General features: G+C 55.0%; 1 protein-coding gene across 1 annotated transcript in view; it reads right to left on the bottom strand.

Annotated features, from left to right (window-relative positions):
- Positions 1-6,887: 6,887 nt before the first annotated feature.
- ANKRD11 (ankyrin repeat domain 11) overlaps positions 6,888-21,526 on the bottom strand; it is a 119,545-nt gene continuing 104,906 nt past the window's right edge. Inside the window, 8 exon segments of the mRNA XM_027513785.1 lie at positions 6,888-7,856; positions 9,714-9,806; positions 11,012-11,155; positions 11,226-11,260; positions 11,263-11,323; positions 13,011-19,216; positions 19,219-19,401; positions 19,688-19,835. Coding sequence (XP_027369586.1) covers positions 7,671-7,856; positions 9,714-9,806; positions 11,012-11,155; positions 11,226-11,260; positions 11,263-11,323; positions 13,011-19,216; positions 19,219-19,401; positions 19,688-19,835 — 7,056 coding nt within the window. The 3' untranslated portion in view covers positions 6,888-7,670.

Genomic DNA, 21,526 nt, shown 5'->3' with positions numbered 1-21,526 from the left:
TGGCAAAAGAAACGAGCAGTTACTGTTTAAATACCCTTTCTGCTGTTTCATTGTTGATGTGAAGAATGCAACCCATTTCTGTATGTTAATCTTGTATCCCGCCTATCTTGCTGAATTTGTTCATCAGTTCTAGTAGTTTTTGCGTGAAGTCTAGGGTTTTCAGTATACAGTAGCATATTATGTGCATATAGTGAGTTTTACCTCTTCCCTTCCAGTTTGGGTACCTTTCCTTTTTCTTTTATTATTGCTGTAGTTAGGGTGTCCAGTCTTCTGTGTTGAATAGAAGAGGTGACAGTGGGCATCCTTATTTTGTTCCAGCTTTCAGTGGGAACCCTTTCAGCTTTTTACCATTATTATTATGTTGGCTGTGGGTCTGTCATCAGTTCAGTTCAGTCTCAGTCGTGTCCGACTCTTTGTGACCCCATGAACTGCAGCACGCCAGAGCTCCCTGTCCATCACCAACTCCCAGAGTCCACCCAGACCCACGTCCATTGAGTTGGTGATGCCATCCAGCCATCTCATCCTCTGTCGTCCCCTTCTCCTCCTGCCCTCAATCATTCCCAGCACCAGGGTCTTTTCAAATGAGTCAGCTTTTTGCATCAGGTGACCAAAGTATTGGTGTTTCAGCTTCAGCATCAGTCCTTCCAATGAATATTCAAGACTGATTTCCTTTAGGACGGACTGGATGCATCTCCTTGCAGTCCAAGGGACTTTCAAGAGTCTTCTCCAACACCACAGTTCAAAAGCATCAATTCTTCGGCGCTCAGCTTTCTTCACAGTCCAACTCTCACATCCATATGTGACCACTGGAAAAACCATAGGCTTGACTAGACGGACCTTTGTTGACAAAGTGATGTGTCTGCTTTTTAATATGCTATCTAGGTTTGTCATAAGTTTCCTTCCAAGGAGTAAGCGTCTTTTAATTTCATGGCTGCAGTCACCATCTGCAGTGATTTTGGAGCACAAAAAAATAAAGTCAGCCACTGTTTCCTTTGTTTCCCCATCTATTTCCCATGAAGTGATGGGACCAGATGCCATGATCTTAGTTTTCTGAACGTTAAGCTTTAAGCCAATTTTTTCACCCTCCTCTTTGACTTTCATCAAGAGGCTTTTTAGTTCTTCTTCACTTTCTGCCATAAGGGTGGTGTCATCTGCATATCTGAGGTTATTGATATTTCTCCTGGCAAGCTTGATTCCAGCTTGTGCTTCTTCCAGCCCAGCGTTTCTCATGATGTACTCTGCATATAAGTTAAATAAGCAGGGTGACAATATACAGCTTTGACGTACTCCTTTTCCTATTTGGAACCAGTCTGTTGTTCCATGTCCAGTTCTAACTGTTGCTTCCTGACCTGCATACAGGTTTCTCAAGAGGCAGGTCAGGTGGTCTGGTAGTCCCATCGCTTTCAGAATTTTCCACAGTTTATTGTCATAAATAGCTTTAAAAAATACATATATATATATATATACACTTGTTGTTGTTGTTACGCTGGGTCCTTGTGGCTGTGCACGGGCTTCGCACTGTGACGCTTCCTGTTGCGGAGCAGGGGCTTTAGCTGTGCAGGCTCCAGTGGTTGTGACACACGGGCTGAGTTACCCTGAGGCATGTGCACGTGGAGTCTTCCTGGACCAGGGGTCAAACCAGTGTCCCCTTCATTGCAAAGTGGATTCTTAACCACTGGACCATCAAGGAAGCCTCATAAATAGCGTTTATTATATTGAGGTATGTTCCCCCCATACTCACTTTGCTAAGAGTTTTGTCATGAATCGATGTTGACTTGTGTCACGTGCCTTTCTGCATCCGTTGAGATGACTGCTTTTGTCTTTTATGTGTATCACATTGACTGATTTACCTATATTGAACCATCCTTAAGAACCTGCGATGAATCTCACTTGGTTTTGGTTTGTTCTTTTTATGTGTTGTTTGATTTGGTTTGCTCATTTTGTTAAGGATTTGTCCATCTTTGTTCATCAAAGACATTGGCCTGTAATTGTGTTTGTCTGGTTTTGGTATCAGGGTAATGGTGGCTTCATGGCATGTCTTTGAGAGTGTTCCCTCCTCTTCTTTTTTTGGGGGAAAGAGTTTGAGAAGAATCAGTATAAGTTCTCTATATGTTTGGTAGAATTCACCTCTGGAGCCATCTGGTTCTGGACTCACATTTGTAGGTTTTTTTTTTTTTGGCAGTGCTGGGTCTTTGTTGCTGCATAGAGCAGGGGCTACTCTCTAATTGTGGTACTTGGGCTTCTCACTACGGCACATGGGCTAAATAGTTGTGGCTCCTGGCCTCTGGAGCACAGGTTCAGTAGCTGTGGCTTAATTGCTCCACGGCATGTGCGATATTTCCGAATCAGGGGTCAAACCCATGTCTCCTGCATTGGCAGGTGGCTTGTTTGTTACTGAGCCACCAGGGAAGCCTGGGAGTTGTTTGTTTTTTTTTTTAATTACAGACTCTTTTTCACTTCAAATGATTAGTCTCTTCAAATTATGTTTCTTCTTCAGTTTTGGTGGACTGTGTATTTCTAGAAACTTGTCCATTTCTCTTAGGTTGTCAAATTTGTTAGCATATAACTGCACGTAGTATCTCCTTGCGGTTTTTCTCTGTTTCTGTGGTAGGAGCTGTTATGCTTCTGTTTTTGTTCATTTGGGTCCTCTCTTTTCTTGGTGTGCCTGGTCAGAGCTGTCAGTCTTATTTATCCTTAAAGAGAAACAACTCTTGTTCTATTGATTTTTTTCTGTTTTTTTAAATACCTACTTCCTCTCTGATGTTTATTTTCTTCCTTGTGCTGACTTTAGTTTTTGTTTGTTCTTCTAATTCTTTTAAGTGGTAGGTTAGATTGTTTAAGATCTTTCTTGTTTTGGGAGGAAGGCCAATATCACTATGAACTTCCTTCTAAGAACTTCTTTTACTACATTCTGTAGCTTTTGTATGGTTGTAGTTTCATTTTTCTCAAGGTATTTTTAAATTTCCTCTGATTTCATCATTGACCTATGTTTTTTTTAACAGGTTATCTGTCTGTGGCTGTGCGGGGTCTTTTTAACAGATTACCTATCTGTGGCTGTGCGGGGTCTCTGCTGTGTGGGCTTCTCTAGTTGCCGTGAGTGGGACCTGCACAGTTGTGGTGTGCTGGCTTCTCACGCAGTGGCCGCCCCTCCGTGAAGCACAGGCGCCAGGCACTGGGCTCAGTAGTTGCCGTGTGTAGGCTCGGTGTTTGTGGTTCACGGGCTTAGCTGCTCCACAGCATGTGGGATCTTCTTGGACCAGGGATCAAACCTGAGTGCCCTGTGTTGGCCGACGGAGTCTTAACCACTCCAAGTCCTGACCCATTGGTTTTCCAGCAGCATGATGTTTAGCCTCCATGTGATTTTTCTCCCCTCCTTTCTTTTATTCCTGATGTCTGAACTTATTTATTTGTTACTCTTAGAATATCTCATTTTTGACTGGGCTCAGGTAGACACTATCAGAGAGGACAGCCTCCTCCTCTTGGCAGTCTACTCCTGCCATTTTTCTTTGGCCTCCTTCATCCTCTTGGCCAAGAACTTAGCATATTCTGCAGCCTCTTCCTTATTTTCCAATACGCTGATTTGCTGCAGAATGGAGTGGAGTAGAAAGACACTGAACCTCGGGTACGTTGATGGTTTCTTACCTTCTCTGTTTAGGAGCTTTCTCACAGTGTCCTGGGGGACATCACGTTACTTAGAGATTGAAAAATCTGTAGATTGTGCAGGCAGTGAGGTACAGTAGTGTCAGGGAGTCCAGGAATATTTCTCTACCCCTCCTTTTTTTTAACAATGACCAAATTGAGAGCACTCAGGTTGGCATCCAGAATGGTACAGACTGGGACAGGAACGCCCCTCACTCAGTGGCAGGCAGACTCAGAAGCCTCGTTTGTCATCCCCACCACTGACTCAGACCACATGACCTTCCTGTGTTCTTCACCCAGAGGGTCAGCAGCAACTTCTTTGGCCACACGCTTTTCATAAAAGGTGCAAAGTGTTATTCATCATCCACCAGGAAAGAGATGTTCAGCTTCGTCCTGAAATGGTGAAATGCCTCCAAAGTGCCACAGAAAAGAGTAGTCATTTATTTTTCTGTGGTCAATTCGAGTTTCATGCCATTGTGGTCAGAAAAGATGCTTGGGGGTAATTTCTGTCCTCTTAAATGTGTTGAGGCTTGTTTTATGCCCTGGTATGTGGTCCTAGCAGCTTCCCAGGTGGGGCTAGTGGTAAAGAGTCTGTCTGCCAATGCAGGAGGTGCAAGAGACATGGGTTTGCTCCCTGAGTCAGGAAGATCCTCTGGAGAAGGGCAAGGCAATCCACTCCAGTATTCTTGTTGGGGAAATCCTATGGACAGAGGAACCTGACGGGCAATAGTCCATAGGGTTGCAAAGAGTTGGACACGACTGCAGTGACTCAGCACAGCATGGCACATGCAGTACTACAGACTGTTCCGTGTGTGCACTCGAATGTGTATTCAGGGTTTGGGGATATAATGTCCTGAAAAGATCAACCAAAGTCTGTTTTCTTGTGTCATTTGGGATCTCTACTGCTTCACTGATTCTCTGTTGAGGATCTATCCATTGGTGTAGATGGGGGTGTTAAAGTTTCCTACTATAACTGTATCCCTCTCAATTTCTCCCTTTACGTGTTAGTACCATTGTTGTTCAGTCACTAAGTTGTGCCTGACTCTTTGCAACCCCATGAACTGCAACAGGCCAGGCTTCCCTGTCCTTCACTATCTCCCGGAGTTTGCTCCAACTCATGTCCATTGAGTTGGTGATAACATTCAACCATCTTGTCCTCTGCCGTCCCCTTCTCCTCCCGCCTTCAGTCATTCCCAGCATCAGGGCCTTTTCCAATGAGTCAGCTCTTTGCACCAGGTGGCCAAAGTATTGGAGCCTGAGCTTCAGCATTGGTGTTCCAACAAATATTCAGGGTTGATTTCCTTTAAAAGAACTGACTGGTTTGATCTCCTTGCAGTCCAAGGGACTCTCCAACACCACAGTTCAAAAGCATCAATTCTTTGGTGCTCAGATTTCTTTATGATCCAACTCTCACATCCACACGTGACTACAAACCATAGCCTTGACTAGATGGAACTTTGTTGGCAAAGTAATGTCTCTGCTTTTTAATATGCCACCTAGGTTTGTCATAACTTTCCTTCCAAGAAGCAAGCAACTTTCAATTTCATGACTGCAGTCACCACTCGCAGTGATTTTGGAGCCCAGGAAAATAAAGTGTGTCATATTTTGTCTGATTTTGAGTACTCAGAAGTATGTCATATAAGTGAAATTGTCCAGTATTTGTCTTATTTAGTATAATGTCCTTAAGGTTCATCCATCGTACCTCACTCTTTTCTTTTTAAAGGCTGAAAAACTACTCCACCTTTTCCTTATCCACTCGTCTGTCAATGGATAGTTCAGGTTGACCCTATGTTTTAGCTGTTTTGAACAGTGCTGTAGTCAACACTGGGATGTAGACGTGTCTTTGAAACCTTACTTTCAGTTCCTGCAGCGTATGTTCCTAGAAGTTGGATCCCTGGACCACGTTACATTTCTTGAAGAACCTCCAGTGTTCTCCATCACGGCTGCATGATTTTTCATTCCCACCAGCAGTGGAGGAGGGTCCCACTTTCTGCACATCCTCACCAGCACCTGCACAGCCATCCTGATGGGTGTAAGGGGGTATCTCATCGTGGTTCTCATTTGCTTTTCCCCAGGGATTAGTCATCTTGAGCATTTGTTCATGTGTTTATTGGCCATTTGTTCATCTTCTTTGGAGACAGGATTGTTCAAGTCTTTTGCCCATTTTTTAATAGAATTTTTTTTTTTTTTTTTTTAATGGTTGAGTGTTACAGCTTCTCTACATATCCTGAAATTTAATTCCTTTTTGTTCTCTGGGTCCCACCTGTGCACAGGCATGCAGATGACAGCATCTGTGACGTTTGTCTTTTATGGCCAGGAGTCACATCATTGTGGTTCAGACATGCCAGAACACGGGGGTGGGGGGGGGGGTGCACTTCTGCACAGGCTCGTTGGTGCAGAACCAGCACCTGCAGCAGGTGGGACCCATACCAGGTGTGGGCTCCGCCAGGTGCAGGATCTCCATGGGGGTGGCCTGAAGGTGCTGAGGCCAGGATGGGCCAGGTGAACAGGTGTGGCCTAATTCCTGATGTTGAGAAAGGTGCTGGGCGATGAGGGGGAACACAAAGTTGGGGGGCTGGTGAGAGCTTAGGCCAGGGAGCCCACAAAGAGGAAAATGAATGGGGTCGTGTCTGCAGCTCCCACCCCTACCAGGTATAGAAAAGCACGGGAGTGGGGGTCAAGGTGCCCAAGGATATGCCCAAAGGCCAGGCTGACCCCAGCTTGGCCCTGCTGCCTACACCTGTTGCCTTCCACCTTGGGCCAGCCATTGGACAGGGCATTGTGAACTGAGTGGACAGGGCACCTCTGCTCAGAAGACACCACTGGCCTGAGAGGGGAGCACAGACCCCAAGATGTAATGAGCTCAGATCTCTGACTCATAGAGATCAGAGTATGTGATTTCAGGCGAGACCCATGTCCTAGGTGGACACCCTGCGTGGTGGGGTCCCATGGGGAGCTGGGAGACCAGGGATCCATGTTTGCACCTCCCAGGGCACCAGCTGTCCCATGGCTCATGCCTCGCCTGTCTCCTCCCGCTCTGATGGGCCCTGGGGACACAGCCTCTGGGTGACCCCCACCCTCAAAGCCACCTGGTTGTGAGCAGAGGACAGCCCCTCGGGGCCCAGTAAGGGCAGGAAAGGAGGAGCAAGTATAATTTGTTTCAAAAGGAAAAAGGTTGAAGGCATTCGGATTTCCAGGGAGGGACCCCTCCCCCCACAGCCACATCTGCCCTCCTGAGAGGGGTTGTGTACAAAGAGCATGTAATTAATTTATTTATTTCTTTACACATAACTGAAGTGATGTTACAGTACATAAGTTATTTACAACTGTGCAGTAATGTGTTGCAAAATAAATTATCTAGAAGGCAGCAAAAGTACATTGTGAACGTGTATAAAACTGTACAGCGTTTACGGGTACACTTTTTATATGATTATTGGCTCTGTAGTGTTTCAAGTTATGTTCTCAGAAAGAGAAACAAAATGCCCAAGATTAAAGGAAAAAATATACAAACCACGTGGATTTGACTCCATTAAAAACACAACTGAGTGTCCTGCCTCCGTGTCCCTGTGAGGCAGGTGGGCGGGCGGCGCAGCCAGGCCCTCGCCCGGCCCAGCGTCCTGGCCCCGGTCCGAGGCCCGAGCCATCGGCAGCTTCGTGGTGACAGGACGGCAGCCGGCCCGGTGCTCTCCCCGCCCTCTGACCAGAGACCGCTGTTGCTGAGGGGTAGACGCCTTAGTTTTATTCTCTTGAGTCGATCAAAAGTGGAACCAGGAATTTAAAGACTGCTCTCCATCCTACAGCTCCTGAGATGCCTGCGTAGCCGCTGGAGAAGAGCCCGAGGCCACCGCGCCCACGCCTGTGCCCCCGGCTCCGCGTCCTCCCGCGGGGGCCGGTGGGAAGGAGGCGCACCAGGGACCCAGCGCGGTTTCTCCCTAGGCGTCCCCACTGGGGACATGGTCTCCTCCCGCCACCTGGACTCGGCAGCAGACGTCAGGGGGCTCGCCTGTGTCCTGTGCAGCTGTCCCTGCACATCAGGCCGGCAGGAGCACAAAGTCGTCGTTGACGTCGACCATGGGCACGTAGAAGGACGGCACCTCGTTCACGCACAGGGACTTGTGCCCGGCGGGGTCCAGCTCCTGGACCTTCAGCTGCCACTCCATCCTCTGCACAGCGTTGAGAGCCGCTGCCTCATGCTGCTGCCGCATCAGGAGACACGTCTGCACGGGAAACGCGGCAGGTGAGAGGGAGCAGAGACCCTGCCGCCCACTCCCCCTGCCGCGGCACTTATGCGAGGTCGGGGCGGGGGACCCTTTTAAGCTCTGGCCTTGGGACGGCCTCTCGCATCTGGGTCTCTTCCTGCCCAGTGAGTGGCCTTGCTGAGCACACAGGCGTCTGTCCATCCCTGCTTCATGCCCCTGCGCCTGGGGGTTTCGCCTCTAGTCAGAACTTGTAGCAGTTTTGCTTTTCTGTTTTCATTTTACAATTACTTTATTTATGGCTGGTAAGATTGGCTTAACATTTGCATTCTCAGTATTAGAAATAGGTACCAAGGCAAACAGACTAATACAAAACCTGTGCAGTGTATTTCACGTTAAGAATGCAGAACGTTGGAATGAGGACGGTACCTGGGTTTCCCAGATGGGTCACAACCCGAGGCAGCACGTGTGGACTGGGGGGAGGTGTGGGGGGGGGGGCGGGGCACGTTGTGGGAACACATGGGAGATAGAAGCATGGCGGGTGGGAGCACAGACTCGGGTTAACAGACTTAACGATGTCACAGTGATCGTGCAGGAAGCTCATCTTATTTTCTTAGATGAGCACACAAGCATTTTGGGCAGGATATCACAGTCTCTAAATTGCTTTAAAATAATTCAGTTTAAAAAACTATTTCAGAACTAAGCCCTGTGTGCACCAGCAGGCCAGGCGTCCTCGGCACGCAGTCACTCATGACCCTCAGAGTCGCGCTGCTCTTACTTAATTTAAGGTACTACGTAGTGTCTCCATCTCTGGGTGCTCCCGAGCCTGAGCTACTCCTGGGCTTCTGAACTGCTGTACAGTCCGAGTTTTCATTGACTGAAATGAAACTGTTAGGCTGAAACCCCGTGACACCCCACAGGCATGCCTGTTTACCCAGAAAACTGCCCTGAAGATGCGGGACCTGAGGAGGGTGGCCTGTCTCCTAGTGGGACCTTGTCCACCCTGTGGTCCCAAACGAGCAGCCACGCACAAGGAGCCCGTTCCACGGGGTGTGGCCATTTCATGCCCCTGCACTCTCTATACCTCACCAGTTGCTTTTTCTGTCCATTACTTTTTAAGTTCTTGGCACATTAAGGAAATTTAGACTCACGTGATCTTTTTAATGTACCAAGTCTCGTTTTACTTTGGTCAAAAAGTATCTCCCTATAGCAAAGTTTTCCAGGCAGGCTGGTGGTGGGAGGACTGACCATGTGACCTCCACGCCTCGGAGCTCGTCAGAAACGTGGCCTCAGCCAAGCCTGAACGCCCTGTAAGCTGTTGCCTCTCTGCTCTGGGCCCCTGGCCACCCCCTTGGGTATGGTGCTGGGGGCAGGGGTCACCGAGGTAAGGTTGGGGTGAGGCCGGCAGCCCAGCGTGGAACCTGGGTCTCGCCTCCATCAACTCCACACTCAGCAGGCCCTGCCTCATGGGCGCTACTCTGTAGCAGGCGCGTCACTGCCGGTGTGTGTTCACGCGCCTACAGAGGAGGACGTGCTTCTTACTTGCTAAGCTCTCTATCTCCCCCCTGTCCTCTGCCTGCTGCACTGGTCAGCACATCCAGGGCAGGGCTGCTGGTGGATGCTGTGACCTTTGAGGAGGGTCAAGGTGGGGTCCCACAGAGGTCTGACCGCCAGCTGGTGACAGGAGCTGCTCCCCGCACACCTGGACAGGAGGGAAGACACTCTAAGAGGCAACATGGGGGCGGGGAGGCCTCGCTCGCTTGCTGCCAGCTGGGCTCAGAGCCAGTGTGAAGCTGCCTCCTCCACACGCAGCTCCACAGCAGCCGCCCCCACCCGGAGAGCCCAGCCCGCCACTGCCGCTCAGGGAGGGGGGCTCACCTTCATGCGGTCGTACTTGTCGTCCACGTCCTGCAGCCAGGATATGAACTGGCGGGCGTTGAACCTGTCCCGCACTGACTTGTTCTCATCACCCTGCAGGGAGAACCAAGTGCACGTGAGCGTCTGGGAGGGGCAGCTTCCTGGTGGTCAAGATCCGCCCCCCTCCTTGGGGTGCAGGTGCTGGAACCCCCCCAGTGCCCCCACATCAAGGGCCAACCAGCAGGACACACCCCCACCCTCTTTATGGGCCCAGGCAGCCGCCCCTGGGCCCAGGCAGCCGCCCCCCAACACTGTCCAGGGTGGAGCCGCCCTGCAGGTGACTCTGGACCCCCTCAGGGTGGGCCCACGCTGGCATCTGTCCAGTTTCTTCTTTGTGAAAACTGCAAGTGGTTTTTTTCTTTGAAAAGGACATTTGGGAGGCCTGAGGCGGCTGAGGGCCCCTGCGGTGGACAGTGGTTTCGGAGTGGACCAGGTGTCCCCACCGGCTCCTGGCGGCTGGGTGGGCGGGGCCTCTCCTCAGAGCCGCAGGCAGCCACCTGCCTGAGGGGCCCCAGCCCAAGACCTCCCGTCTCTGGACCTTCAAAAGGAAGCCCAACAACGCCCTTTCAAGGTCAGGAGGTCCTTTTTCCTTTTAGATGCAAAAAGCAAAACTTCTATCTAACCAATTAATGCTTTTTTAAGAAAAACATGTCACTGCTAGCACATTTTGAAGTTTTGTATCCTTAAAGATAACCACTGTTACGTCACATGTGGCCAGCCTCCATGTGTGCCAGTGGTTGGGGGATGGGAGCCTGTTAGGGAACTTGGTGCCGAGGCCTGAACAGGGACAGAGGCAGAAGGCAGGCCCGGAAGGACACACTCTGGGCTGTTTTCAGAGTTGCAGCGGCTGATGAGAGTAGGTCAGGGTGCACACAAGTCAGCTTGCTTTTTGCACATTAGATCTCTGACATGTCCATGCGTAGGGTGGGGGCCCTGAGGGGCACAGGCTCCACCTACTGGGACAGAGCGGGCTGGACCCTTGGAGTGGACACACGGGGCCACTCTAGAGGACCGACGAGGCAGATCGTGTGTTCTGACAGGTGGCACCCTGGGCCCTGCCCCAGACCGGTGAGTCACTGGTAATGGCCCCTGGGCCTGCCTTCTGTCAGTGGCAGCACCGCGTCCCCAGGGCGACAGTCTCTCTGGGTCCTCTGCTCAGGAGCTCAGGAAGCCCCAGGGCAGCAGCTCTGGCTGCTCGTGTCCGAAATTCATGTGAGCTTCAGAGGAAATGGTCAGCAGATGCCCAGCCCACGCCCCACCTGGCTCTCCAGCGGCATGTTGTACACCTCTGAGTCCAGCAGCATGGTGCAAGCGCTGAACGGCACCGCCTGGTTCGCGATGGTCCTCGCCGCCCGGCAGTGGACCCGCAGGATCTCCTGTTCGCAGGAGACGATCAGCTTTTCCTGAAGAAGAGGGGCCGGTGAGCTGAGAGGGTGGGAGCTGGGTGCCCCGGGCCCACAGCTGTACACTCACCCGCTCGATGCTGTGCTGCAGGCGAAGCTTCCCCGGACGGCCTCCTGCTGCTTGAACAGCTCCTTCAGGGGCTCCGCCAGTGAGGGTGGGGGCGCAATCTGTGGTCACAGGAGAGATGGGCTCACCAGGGGCCAGGAGCTGCCCCAGCTCCACTCACCACGGCCCCATGATACCAAACCAGGAGCCCACAGCATCTGGATGCTTGTCCCCGAGAGCAGGTGAGTGAGCCCCCCTGCCCCAAGGGAGCTGCAGGCACCTGTGAAGAGGGCGGGGGAGGAGGAGGCAAAGGAAGCCAAGAACTGGGGGTCTCTACTGCTACCTTGGTACGGTCAGGGGACAGAGGACCAGCAGGGTCCTCTGTTTACCACAGGCTTCACGCACCCTGAGTAATGTGAGGCGTACTGGGACGCAGCTGCCCAGAGGCAACACAAACAGAAGAGTGGGCCTGCCCGTCTCCCCTGGGTGTAGGGCTTGCCTGGCCACTTTTGAAGAGACACCGCCAGGCCAGAGAAGCCCATGGATGCCGGCAGCCACCCCCCAGGGAGAAGCCAGTGCTTCTGAGTCACCCAGGAAACGTGCAGCCATGACCATGGGCTGGAGGGGGCAGGAGGGAGGAACAGCCCCCAGCTGCAGACAGACCGTCTAAAGGGCTGCACTTGTGGCCAACACTTGAGGTATTTGCTGTCTTCCAATCTTTTGAACTTGAACTTGAAAAGGGAAACCCCAGCTGGGTCTCTTCAGCTGCCGGCCTGCCCCCTCAGGGCCCAGGGCACCTGGCAGATATCTCCGTCAGGGTCTCGGCCCTGAGATCCCCTCCTCCTGCTCCTGAGGGTGGAAGCCCAGGCCCACCTGCGGGGCGGCCTGCTGTGACCCCAAGCCCTGCACCCCAGATAGGGTTGAGCCTGGCACACACGCAGGCTGCTGTGGGTGAACTTGAGTGGCAGGGGCACAGCACCCTTGGCTGTTGCCTGGTTTCTAGTTCCAAGTGTTCTACAGACAATGAGCAGAAAGTCCCTCTCCCTGAACAGAGATCCCAGGACAGGTTCCTGAACCTAGTGCCTCAGGCCCTGTCTGTCTGGGGACAGGCCGCACATGTGGGACACAGCCTGCCCTGAGCCTGATGGACAGAACAAGAGGAAAGCTGGGTTTTCCGCACAGAAAGGTGTCGAAAAGTGAGGCGAGGTAGTGCACACGTGTGAACAGGTGGCGCCTGGGGAGCATCACGAAGCTCAAGCGGCCAGGTTCTGGCTACAGGTGGAGAGAGGTGGCCCAGGTGGGCTCTCCTGGCCGTGAACCCTGTGCCTGCTCCCAGGTGGGGGGGTGGGGGCCAGCCAAACGTGGAGGACACGCTTCCCCAGAGATCCATGTGGCAGGACCTGCCCATGGCCCAGATGCGAGTATGGGGATGGGATAAGGGGTATGCATGATGGGGCTTGGATGGTCACAGCTGCGCAAATGCAGGGTGAACCACGGTGCAAGAGGGCAGGGTGGGGGCCTGTGTCTGGTAGGCCTGCTGGGTGGGGACCTGCTTCAAGGAGGCAGGAGCAGCGCCCTCCGGCCCCTGGGGAAGAGGGGTCTAGGGCCAGGTTCTGTGGAGGCCTCATGCTGTGTGAAGGGGAGCAGAGGGGGCTGGGCATGCCTGAGCTGGGTGGGCTGGGGTCCAAGCGCAAGGTGACCCGGTGGCTGCGGGGTGGGAGGCGACACTGGGCAGTGTCATGGGCAGATGGCGAGTGGCAGAGGCCAGCACGGAGGGGGCTGCTCCCCACCTCCAGAGCAGGCACTCACCACGGGGATGTGCAGCTTGCTGAGTGGCTTGCCGTCCAGGAGGTAGGAGCCGGTGTAGGTGACGTACTCGGCATAGCACTGCGGCGCCTGCGGACTGATGTAGCACAGGATTTTGCGCTTCTCCTCAATCTTCTTCCGGATCTGCAGGTACTCGAAGTATGGGTTCGACCTGTCGCTGTGGTAAGGCTCGATGGCGTCCAGCTTGATGGCGTCCACGATGGCGGCCAGCGTCTGCTGGATCACCTCACGTGTCTGCCGCGTGGACGTGTGCATCTGCTGGGCCAGCTGCTGGCTGGAGCGCTGGAAGCGGCGTTTGCGTGGGTGCTGGGCCTGGGGGTCGTCATCCTCAGAGCCGCGACCCTTGGCCCTGGGGGTGGGCGTGGGCGTGGGCTCCTTTTCGGTGGGCGGTGAGCTCTGCTTGTGCTGGTTGGCCAGCATCTGGGCACGGGTCCTGGTCATGCGCTGAGGGATCTCCTCCACTTTGGGTGCCTTTGGGGCCTCAGCCGTCACTTTAGGTTCTGGTTCGGTGGATTCAGGCTGGACGCTGTCCAGGGGCCCCTCGAGCCCGGCACTGTCCTGAGGGCCGGCCCCATCTGCCACATGGGTCTGAGCCGAGCCATCCACGGGGGCATCAGGGGTGCTGTGGGGTGAGGCCGAGAGGTCTTGGCCCTCAGCCTCCTCATCCCCACTCCCTGGTGGACGCTGCTCCGAGAGGGCTGGTGTGAGCCCTGAGCCAGGGTGGGAGTCCTCAGGGGCTCTCCCGTCTGGCCCGGACCCCGTCTCTGCCGTGGCCTCAGGCAGCGCTGCTGGCTTTGGCTCCTCCAGGGGCTCTGGTGCAGCTTCGGTGGGGAGCCGGGCGGCCGCCTGGTCAGAAGGCGACACCAGCTGTTGGTCAGCAGCTGTCCCAGCAGCCTCCCCACCGCCCGGGAGCACAGGGGCCCCCAAGGGGGTGTTCTCTGGAGGAACAAGAGGACTCTCTTCCACAGGCTCTGCTTCCACGTCAGGAACATCCTTGGTCTGGAGAGGGAGCTCTGGCAGTGAGAAAGGCCCCAGGTCGAGGTCATCCTCGGCAGCGGGGAAGGCACCGGGCCAGGGCACCGGCTCCACCTGGCCGAGCACCGACAGGTTGTGACCACCTTCCAGGAAATTATTCTCCAGGGGCCCCAGGGCCTCCACCTGAGCCACGGCCGTCACACACGCAGGCTCTGGGGGTGCGTCAGGGGGCGCGTCCGGAAGGGACTTGCAGTTACTGAAGAAGGACTCCAGCCGGGAGGGAGGGGCGAACGGGGCTGACTCCTCGGAAGCAGAGACTGCGGCTGGGACTGCTCCCTCGGCCTTGTCCTTAGCTTCCAGTCCCGGCTCGGGGACTGGCAGAGGGTATGAGACTGGGGACCCCGGGTAAGGGGGCTCAGGATGGAGCGACTCGGCCGGGCAGAAATGTTTCGGGGACTCTGGGAACCTCTGTGGGGACTTCAGTAGGAGGTCCGACCCCACAGGCCAACCGGCCGTGTCACCGGGAGCACCCCCAATAAGGCCAGGGGGTAGGCCCTGCTCTGCAGCAGCAGGATGCGCCCATTCGACCGGCTCCTCTGTGATGACCGTGCTGAAGGGGCCCTCATCCAGGGGCTCCAGGAAGCTGGGCTCTGGGGGGATGATGGCTGCAGTGGCCTGCTGGTCCTCCGTGGCATCCAGGGGAATACCAAGGTCGGGGGGCAGGGCCCCCTCCATGGACGGGGCCAAAAGCTCATCTCTGTGTGAAGGGGGGGACTTGGCTTGTAAACCAGCGAAGGCGCCCTCTGGGGAGGGGGTGAGGTTGACTGTGGCCGCAGGCGGGCAGTGCAAGGCGTCGACTTTCGGGGAGGGCATGCCGTAGTCCGGGGAGTAATACCCTGGAGACAGGCAGGTGAACTTCTCCGCGGGTGCTGGAGGGCCAGGGGCCTTGTCCTCGGGGTGCTGCCCTGGTGAGCCGTAGCTGGGTGCAGCAGGGACGCTCTGCTGTCTGAACAGCTTGTCCCCGAGGCCAAACTCCTCCTCGGGGGTCCTCCTGACGTCCACAGAGACCGAGCGGTAAAGGTTCGTGCACAGTGGCCTCGTTGGTGTCTGGCCTGGGGTCTCTGAAATCCCACTTGTGGCCACGGAGAACCTGTCAAAGAAAGAGGGTGAGCAGGCGCTGGCAGAGGTGCTGGACATTGGCTGGGGGTCCGTGCAGTCAAACATGAGGTCGGGGTAGTCGTCGGCGCTGCAGGACGGGGTCCGGGGCGTGTGCATGGCCTCCTCGTAGCTGGGGCAGGACACCACCGAGGCGGGGGTGGGGACCCCAGTGGGCCGGCCATGGTCAGGCCTGGGGGATGCAGGCAAGACCTCTTTCATGTGGGGTCCTGCCAGCCAGTCCCGGGGGTCCACTGCTAGTCCCGGGTGGGGCTTGTTCTCAGTGGCGGGGGCAGGAGGAGCGGACTCCTTAGGTTTTCTGTCCTTTGGGGTGAGGTCGGGCCCAGGCGGCTTCTTGGGCGGGCCGTCCAGACTCTTCTTGCGTGCATCCTCTGCGGGCCGCGCCTTCTCCTTGAGCTTGGGGTCCCCAGAGCGGTGCCGCAGCTTCTCCATCTGCCTCATCCTCTCCTTGTGCCGCTTGTGCCGCTCCTCGATCTCCAGGTCCTTCTGGGACAGCATCCGCTCGAAGCTGGTCATCATCAGGTCCCCGTCGCCCAGAAGCTTCTCCCGAGGCCGCACGTCTTTCTTGCCCGGGTCTCTGGTCGGGAGCAGCTTGTCATTTCCGTTGCTGAGCTTCGTGGGGTCACCCTTCTCCTTCTCGGGATTCTCCTTGATCTTCTCCTTCAGCCTGGCCTCGCCGAGCTTCCCGCCCTCGTCCTTGGCCTTGTCTCGGAAGGCGCCGGGGGCGGTGTCCCTGGCCGGGGGCTTGGGCTCCTCGCGATGGTGCCGGTGCCGCTCCTTGTCCTCCCGCCACCGCTCGCGGTGCTTCTCCCGCCGCCGCTTCTCCTTCAGGAGGCTGAGGGCGCTGGAGCCATAAGGCCGCAGCTCCTTCTCCACCTTCTTGGGGGGCTCTCGTTCAGGATCATTTTTCTCCTTCTTTTCGGTAGAAAACAACTCGAGAGCTTTATCCAGCTCATCCTCTGCGTCAGCCTTGGAGCCATAGGAGGCGCCGTAAGCGTCGCTGTCCAGGAGCTCCTTCTCATACTGGCTGGCGTCCTTCCGGCTGCCTGCGTCCTTGTAGTCGTCGCTCTTGTCCTTCTTCTCGAGCTTGTCCTTCTTGCCCCGCTCTCGATCGTGGCTCTTCTTGGAGGAGGACGAGGCGTGCCGGTGCCGCTCCCTCTCCCGCACCCGCTCCTCTGGGGGCTCCGGGAAGGACACGTCCAGGAGGGCGCTGAGGCTGGGGTCCTGGCCGCGGTCGGGGAAGCCGTCAGAGGATGCCTCACTGGCCTTGTCGTTGGAGTCCTCGCGGAAGTCCTGCAGGGCCTCCTCCTCCAGCCGTTCCAGCAGGCTCTTCTCCACCTCGGCGCCCTTGCTGGCCTTCCTCTCGCGGCCCTGCTCGCGGTCCGGCCTCTCCCGGTGCCTGGTCTTGGCCTTGTCCTCCGCAGGGGGCCTTTTCTCCCCCTTCTCAGGTGGCTTCTGCTTGCTCCTCTTGTCCTGCACAGAGTCCACAGATGTGCGGTCCTTCCTGTCCTTCTTCTCCTTGTGCTTCTCGAAGGTCTTCTCCCTCCTGTCCTTCCCCCCGTCCGCGGCCCCCTTCTCCTTCTTCTTCTCCCTCATCTCTTTGTCCTTCTGCTTCTCAGCATGGGCTTGCCTGTCGGCTGAGTGTTTCCGGTGCCGGTCAGGGGGATGCAGCTCCCGCCCGTCCTCTCTCTCGGGGGGGCCGTCCCCCCGCCCCTCACTCGCCTCCCCGATTTTGAATCCGCTTGCTGTGTAGTCGTCTTTTTCATCTTCACTTTCATCTGTGAAGATATCTGCAATATACCAGCTTTTCTCTTTGCCCTTTTTCTCGTCTTTTTTTTCGGAGAAGTCCTCGGAGAGGACTCCAGGGAAGGCCTTCTCCCGTTTGTCTCTGCCTTGATCAAGGGACGCCTTCCTCTCCTTGTCTTTGCTGTGCACGTCTTTATGCTTTTCCTTGGCATCCTTTTTCTCTTTAAAACACTTATCAAACTCTCTGTCCCTCTGACATTTCTCAAGGATGAGTTTTTCGCTTTTGTCCTTGTCGCTAGACTTCTCCTTGTGCTTCTCCAGCTTCAGCTTCTCCTTCTTCTCCTTCTCCCTCCCTGGGTGGTGCCTCTCCCAGGGCTCCAGGCTCTTCCCAAAGTCACAGCCGTACTCCTTCAGGTCCTCCCTGTGCGCCTCCTCGGGCTTCACGCGCCCATCTCTCCGCTCCTTAGCAGCCTCGGGGGCCTCCTTCCGGTCCCGGCTGCCCTCTGTGGACTCACGCCGCCGTTTGTCCTTCTCGCAGAGAAAGCTGGGGACAACCCTGTGCCTGTCGGCCACATGCTCTCGCCGCCGCTCCAGGCTGTCCCTGTCCTTCTTCCGAGAGAAGATGTCCCTGTCACCGCGCTTCTCCCGGGCCTTGCTCTCCCGCCTTTTCTCCTTGCTGTCCTCCTTCACCGTCTCCAGGATCAGCCTGGCCACAGAGTCGCTCTTCATGTCCCTGTAGTCTGTCACTGGGGAGTCCCAGCTGTCTTCCCCTTTGAAATCGAAGGAGGAATCTGACAGGTCTGAGAACCAGCGATCCTGCTGGTCGTCAGAGAGACTGAACTTGGTGTCTTCGTTCTCCAGAAACTGACTTTTGTTACAGTACTCATCAAAAGCAGAGTCCTCCCGATACCCTTTTTCTTTTCTGAGTTTTTCTTTATCCTCCTTGAAGATCTTCTCCTTCTCTTTGGGAATTTTTTCCTCCTTAAAGTCATTCTTTTTCTCTAACTTTGAGGGCCTGTCTTTGGACTTCTTCTTTCTTTCCTCTTTGTAGAGCCGCAGCTTCTCCTCTTTAGGAGACTTTTCTTTCAGCAGCCTCTCCTTCTCCGCCTTGTTTGAACGGTCCTTCTCCTCCCGGAAGGCCCTGCCCCCATCCTTGTTCAGGTCCCTGATTCTCTTCAGCGACTTCTCCTCTCTGGAAACCTTGATCATCTCGTCCTTAAAGAGCCAGTCTTTCTCTTCCGACTTCATCTTGCTGAGCTTCTCCTCCTTCTTGCAGTGGTCTCGCTCATGCTTCAGGCCCTTCAGCTTGTTCTCAGCGGGCACGTCGTCCAGGAGGATGGCCTTGTCTGCCCTCTGCTTTGAGTCCTCATACTCGTAGGTAAAGCTCTTCAGCTTCAGTTCCTGGCTGACAGAGCACAACCCCTTCTCCTTGCTTTTGTGTTTATGTTTAGTCTTGTGTTTCTTGACGACTTTGCCCTCCTTGTCCAGCTTGGGGATGGCACCGTCCCCGCTCGGGTGAAAGGAGTTCTTCCTGTCGGGTAGCGTGCCCTGCAGGCCAGCCCTCTTTTTGTGCTCCTGTCTCTTCCTGACTGGCTTCAGTGACTCCACGCTGGAGCCTTCGGAGGAGCCATCAGACTCACTGCTCAGTCTTGTCCTGGTGGAGTCTGATAAGGAGCTGACCTCAGACCAGGCGGGAGAGGAAATGGTTTTCCAATTGTCTGTCCGCCAGTGCTTGGCGTGTGGGTCCGCGTGGCCGGTATTATGCTTCTGGGCAGTGGAGCTGCCGTGGGATGAGGTGGAGGAGGCGGACAGGGAGCTGAACAGGGCGGGGTCCTTCAGCACCAGCGGGGACTCCTTGAGGCAGCCCGGGCTGCCTGCTGAGTCCCCGCCATCCTCGCCACTCTCTGAGGACTCGCTCTCAGACTCGGATGAGCAGAACGTGTCGCCCCTCTTCCCAAACCGCACTTCTTTGCCCTTTATTTCTTTCTTTCGCTTCTTTTTCACTTTATTTCTTTCCTTCTGCTGCTTGCAGTTCGAAGGCTCCCGGGTCTTGTTGCCGGGCAGCATGGTGTGGGCTGAGAGTCTCAGCTTCTCCCCCGCCCCCACAGCGACACCGACGTCCTCCTCGTCGGACGTGTCCGACAGGATGCGATGAGACGCCTTCTTTGGTGCAATCGTGCTGTTTTTAGTGTAGCTTTTCACTTCCATTTTGGGTATAGAAATAAAACTATTTGACTTGGCTTCTCTTCTGTAGTCCTTTTTCAGTAAGTGTTTGTCGTCCACTGGGGGGTTCTGTCCTGCTCGTCATCTTCGTCAAACTCATACTCGTCCTTGACCGGGGTCACTGTTTTCTGTGGCTCTGGATTCTTGGCCTTGTGCTTCAGGCCCTTCTCAAACTCAGAGTCTGTGTTATTGCCATCGACTGAGCTGGAAGGTGCGAACGACGGGGCGTCCTCCTCCTCCTCCTCGGAGCTCTCTGCAGGAACAGAGAAAGGAGTCAGGAGCTGTTCAGGCAGGGGCAGTGGCAGACAAGCCCAGAACTTGAATAACTTGACTGAGGCTGGCCCTGGGTCGAGTAGCCAGATAGGGGTCTGCACAGACATGGGGCTGGAGGCCTTGCACCAGAGCCCCACCCAGGGTGGGGTGCCCTCACAGTCTGGAAGCTCTCACCAGGCATCCAAGCAGGGCATCCAAGCAGGCTGCCTGCAGTGAGACCACCTGTCCTGCCCCCTGCCTGCCCCGCTCCCCACCCCAGCACTGACCAGCTGAGCTCTCCTCGCTAGACGTGTAGGTGCCCTTGCCCAGAAGCAGGTTCACCATGGTCGGGGAGCTGGCCACCTTCAGCGGTGTCTCGCCCTTCCTGTTGCTCTGCTGAGGGTTCCCTCCGTACCGGAGCAGCAGCTTCACCACCTGTGTAGCAGTGAGAGGCACATCAGGGACGTGAGGAATGTGGAGCAGCCACTGCACCAGCGCCTGCTCATAGGGTCTGAGCATGCTGCCCACCAGGCCTCTCCCCACCACAGACCCATCACACAGGTTCCTGGTATTTGGTCCAAAGTTTTGTACTGGGTAAGGGTGGGGGTGGGAGGGCTGTTTCAGACTAGGGAAAACAAAGACCAAGCTTCCACAAGCAGGTGTATTTCATGTTTTTTATTTTGAAAGTAAGATTGCCTGTTTCTAGTTTGTGCCCAGGACAGCTGAACCCAAGGACAGGCGGACCTGACGTGTCACACCTTATAGAGACGAAGGTCTGTGAGGACCCTGTACCCAGCACGTCCATTGGCACCATTTCCCTGAGGCATTTGCTTCCTTGGTGTCTCTGTGTTACCTTTTTAGTAATAATGTATTTTTATCCCTTCTTTCAGGCCCTGCCATGCCTCATTTGGGATCTTAGTTCCCTGACTCAGGGTGGAATTTGTGCCTCCTGCCGAGTAAGCATGGAGTCCTAAGCACTTGACGTCCAGTTAAGTGGGGTGTAGTTAATGTTTTACACTCTTTTTTGATGTGGTCCATTTTTAAAATCTTTATTGAATTCGTTAAGATTTGCTTCTGTTTCTGTTTTTCTAGGCTGTGAGGCATGTGGAATCTTCACTCCCTGACCAGGGGCTGAAGTGGTGTCCCCTACATTGGAAAGCGAAGTCTTGACCACAGGCAAGTCCCCTAGTTGATGTGTCTGTCTTGACGAACAAGTGCAGGCTGTTCACAGACACTACTACCGCACACCCGACAGCGACCGTCCAGTGCAGACAGTGTTCAGGTGCGTCAGGAAACCACCGCTCCGTTGCCATCCTTGTTTCAGTCCGGTGGCCTCCCCGCCCCTCCGGCGGCTGGCAGACTGGACAGGGGAGAGCAGTAACTGCCTCTCCACTGCGGAAGCTCCCCTGCCCTCAATCACCACCGTGGACAACCCTGGGGCCAGAGGCTGGGCTCCAGGGCCATGTCCTTGCTGTCTGTCAGCTGAGGGCCAGCCACCCCAGCTGCTGAAGGCCACCATGTTCCCAGCGCTATGGGCCCTCCCTCTAGGACTAGAGCAATGCAGGCCAGTCCCCTTCACATGGAGAAAGGGTCTCTGCTGTACACACCCTTGTCCACCTGTACAGTCCAGGGTCACTTCCCATCTCCTGGTCTTCCAGCTCCCCTCTGCAGAGGCCCCCCGTCCTAAGGCCCCATGTCCACAGGCCTCTGACTGCTCTCTAACAAGTTTAAAGATGAGCTTACAAACGCAGGCCTCATTTCATGTATACCTGCCCACTGACCTGGGGATATTTTTAGCAAATCCTGGATATTTCATGAATTTTTCAGCCTATTTCTCTAAAAGGGCTCTTAAGAAAGAAAAACAAAACCCCTCTCATCTTCCCTAAAAGTTGCCTAATTCCTGACATCAGCACTCTGTCTGATGTCAGGTGTCTGCAGGAGCTTTGGCATCTCGAGCCCTTCCCAACCTCTCCCGGCACCCATGTGTCATTGTCCTATTGTGCCCATCCCCCTGGCCGAGCTGCTGGTTCCCTGGCACCTGCCAGCAGTGACCAGCAGGGCCACCACCAAAGACCAGATGTCACACATCATCACGCTTGCCTCACGTCTCTAGACAGGGGCCTTTT

This window comes from Bos indicus x Bos taurus, chromosome 18 (genome assembly GCF_003369695.1).
Source record: "Bos indicus x Bos taurus breed Angus x Brahman F1 hybrid chromosome 18, Bos_hybrid_MaternalHap_v2.0, whole genome shotgun sequence".
In the NCBI taxonomy this organism is placed as follows: Eukaryota; Metazoa; Chordata; class Mammalia; order Artiodactyla; family Bovidae; genus Bos; species Bos indicus x Bos taurus.
This window is presented reverse-complemented; position numbering and strand designations above follow the sequence as displayed.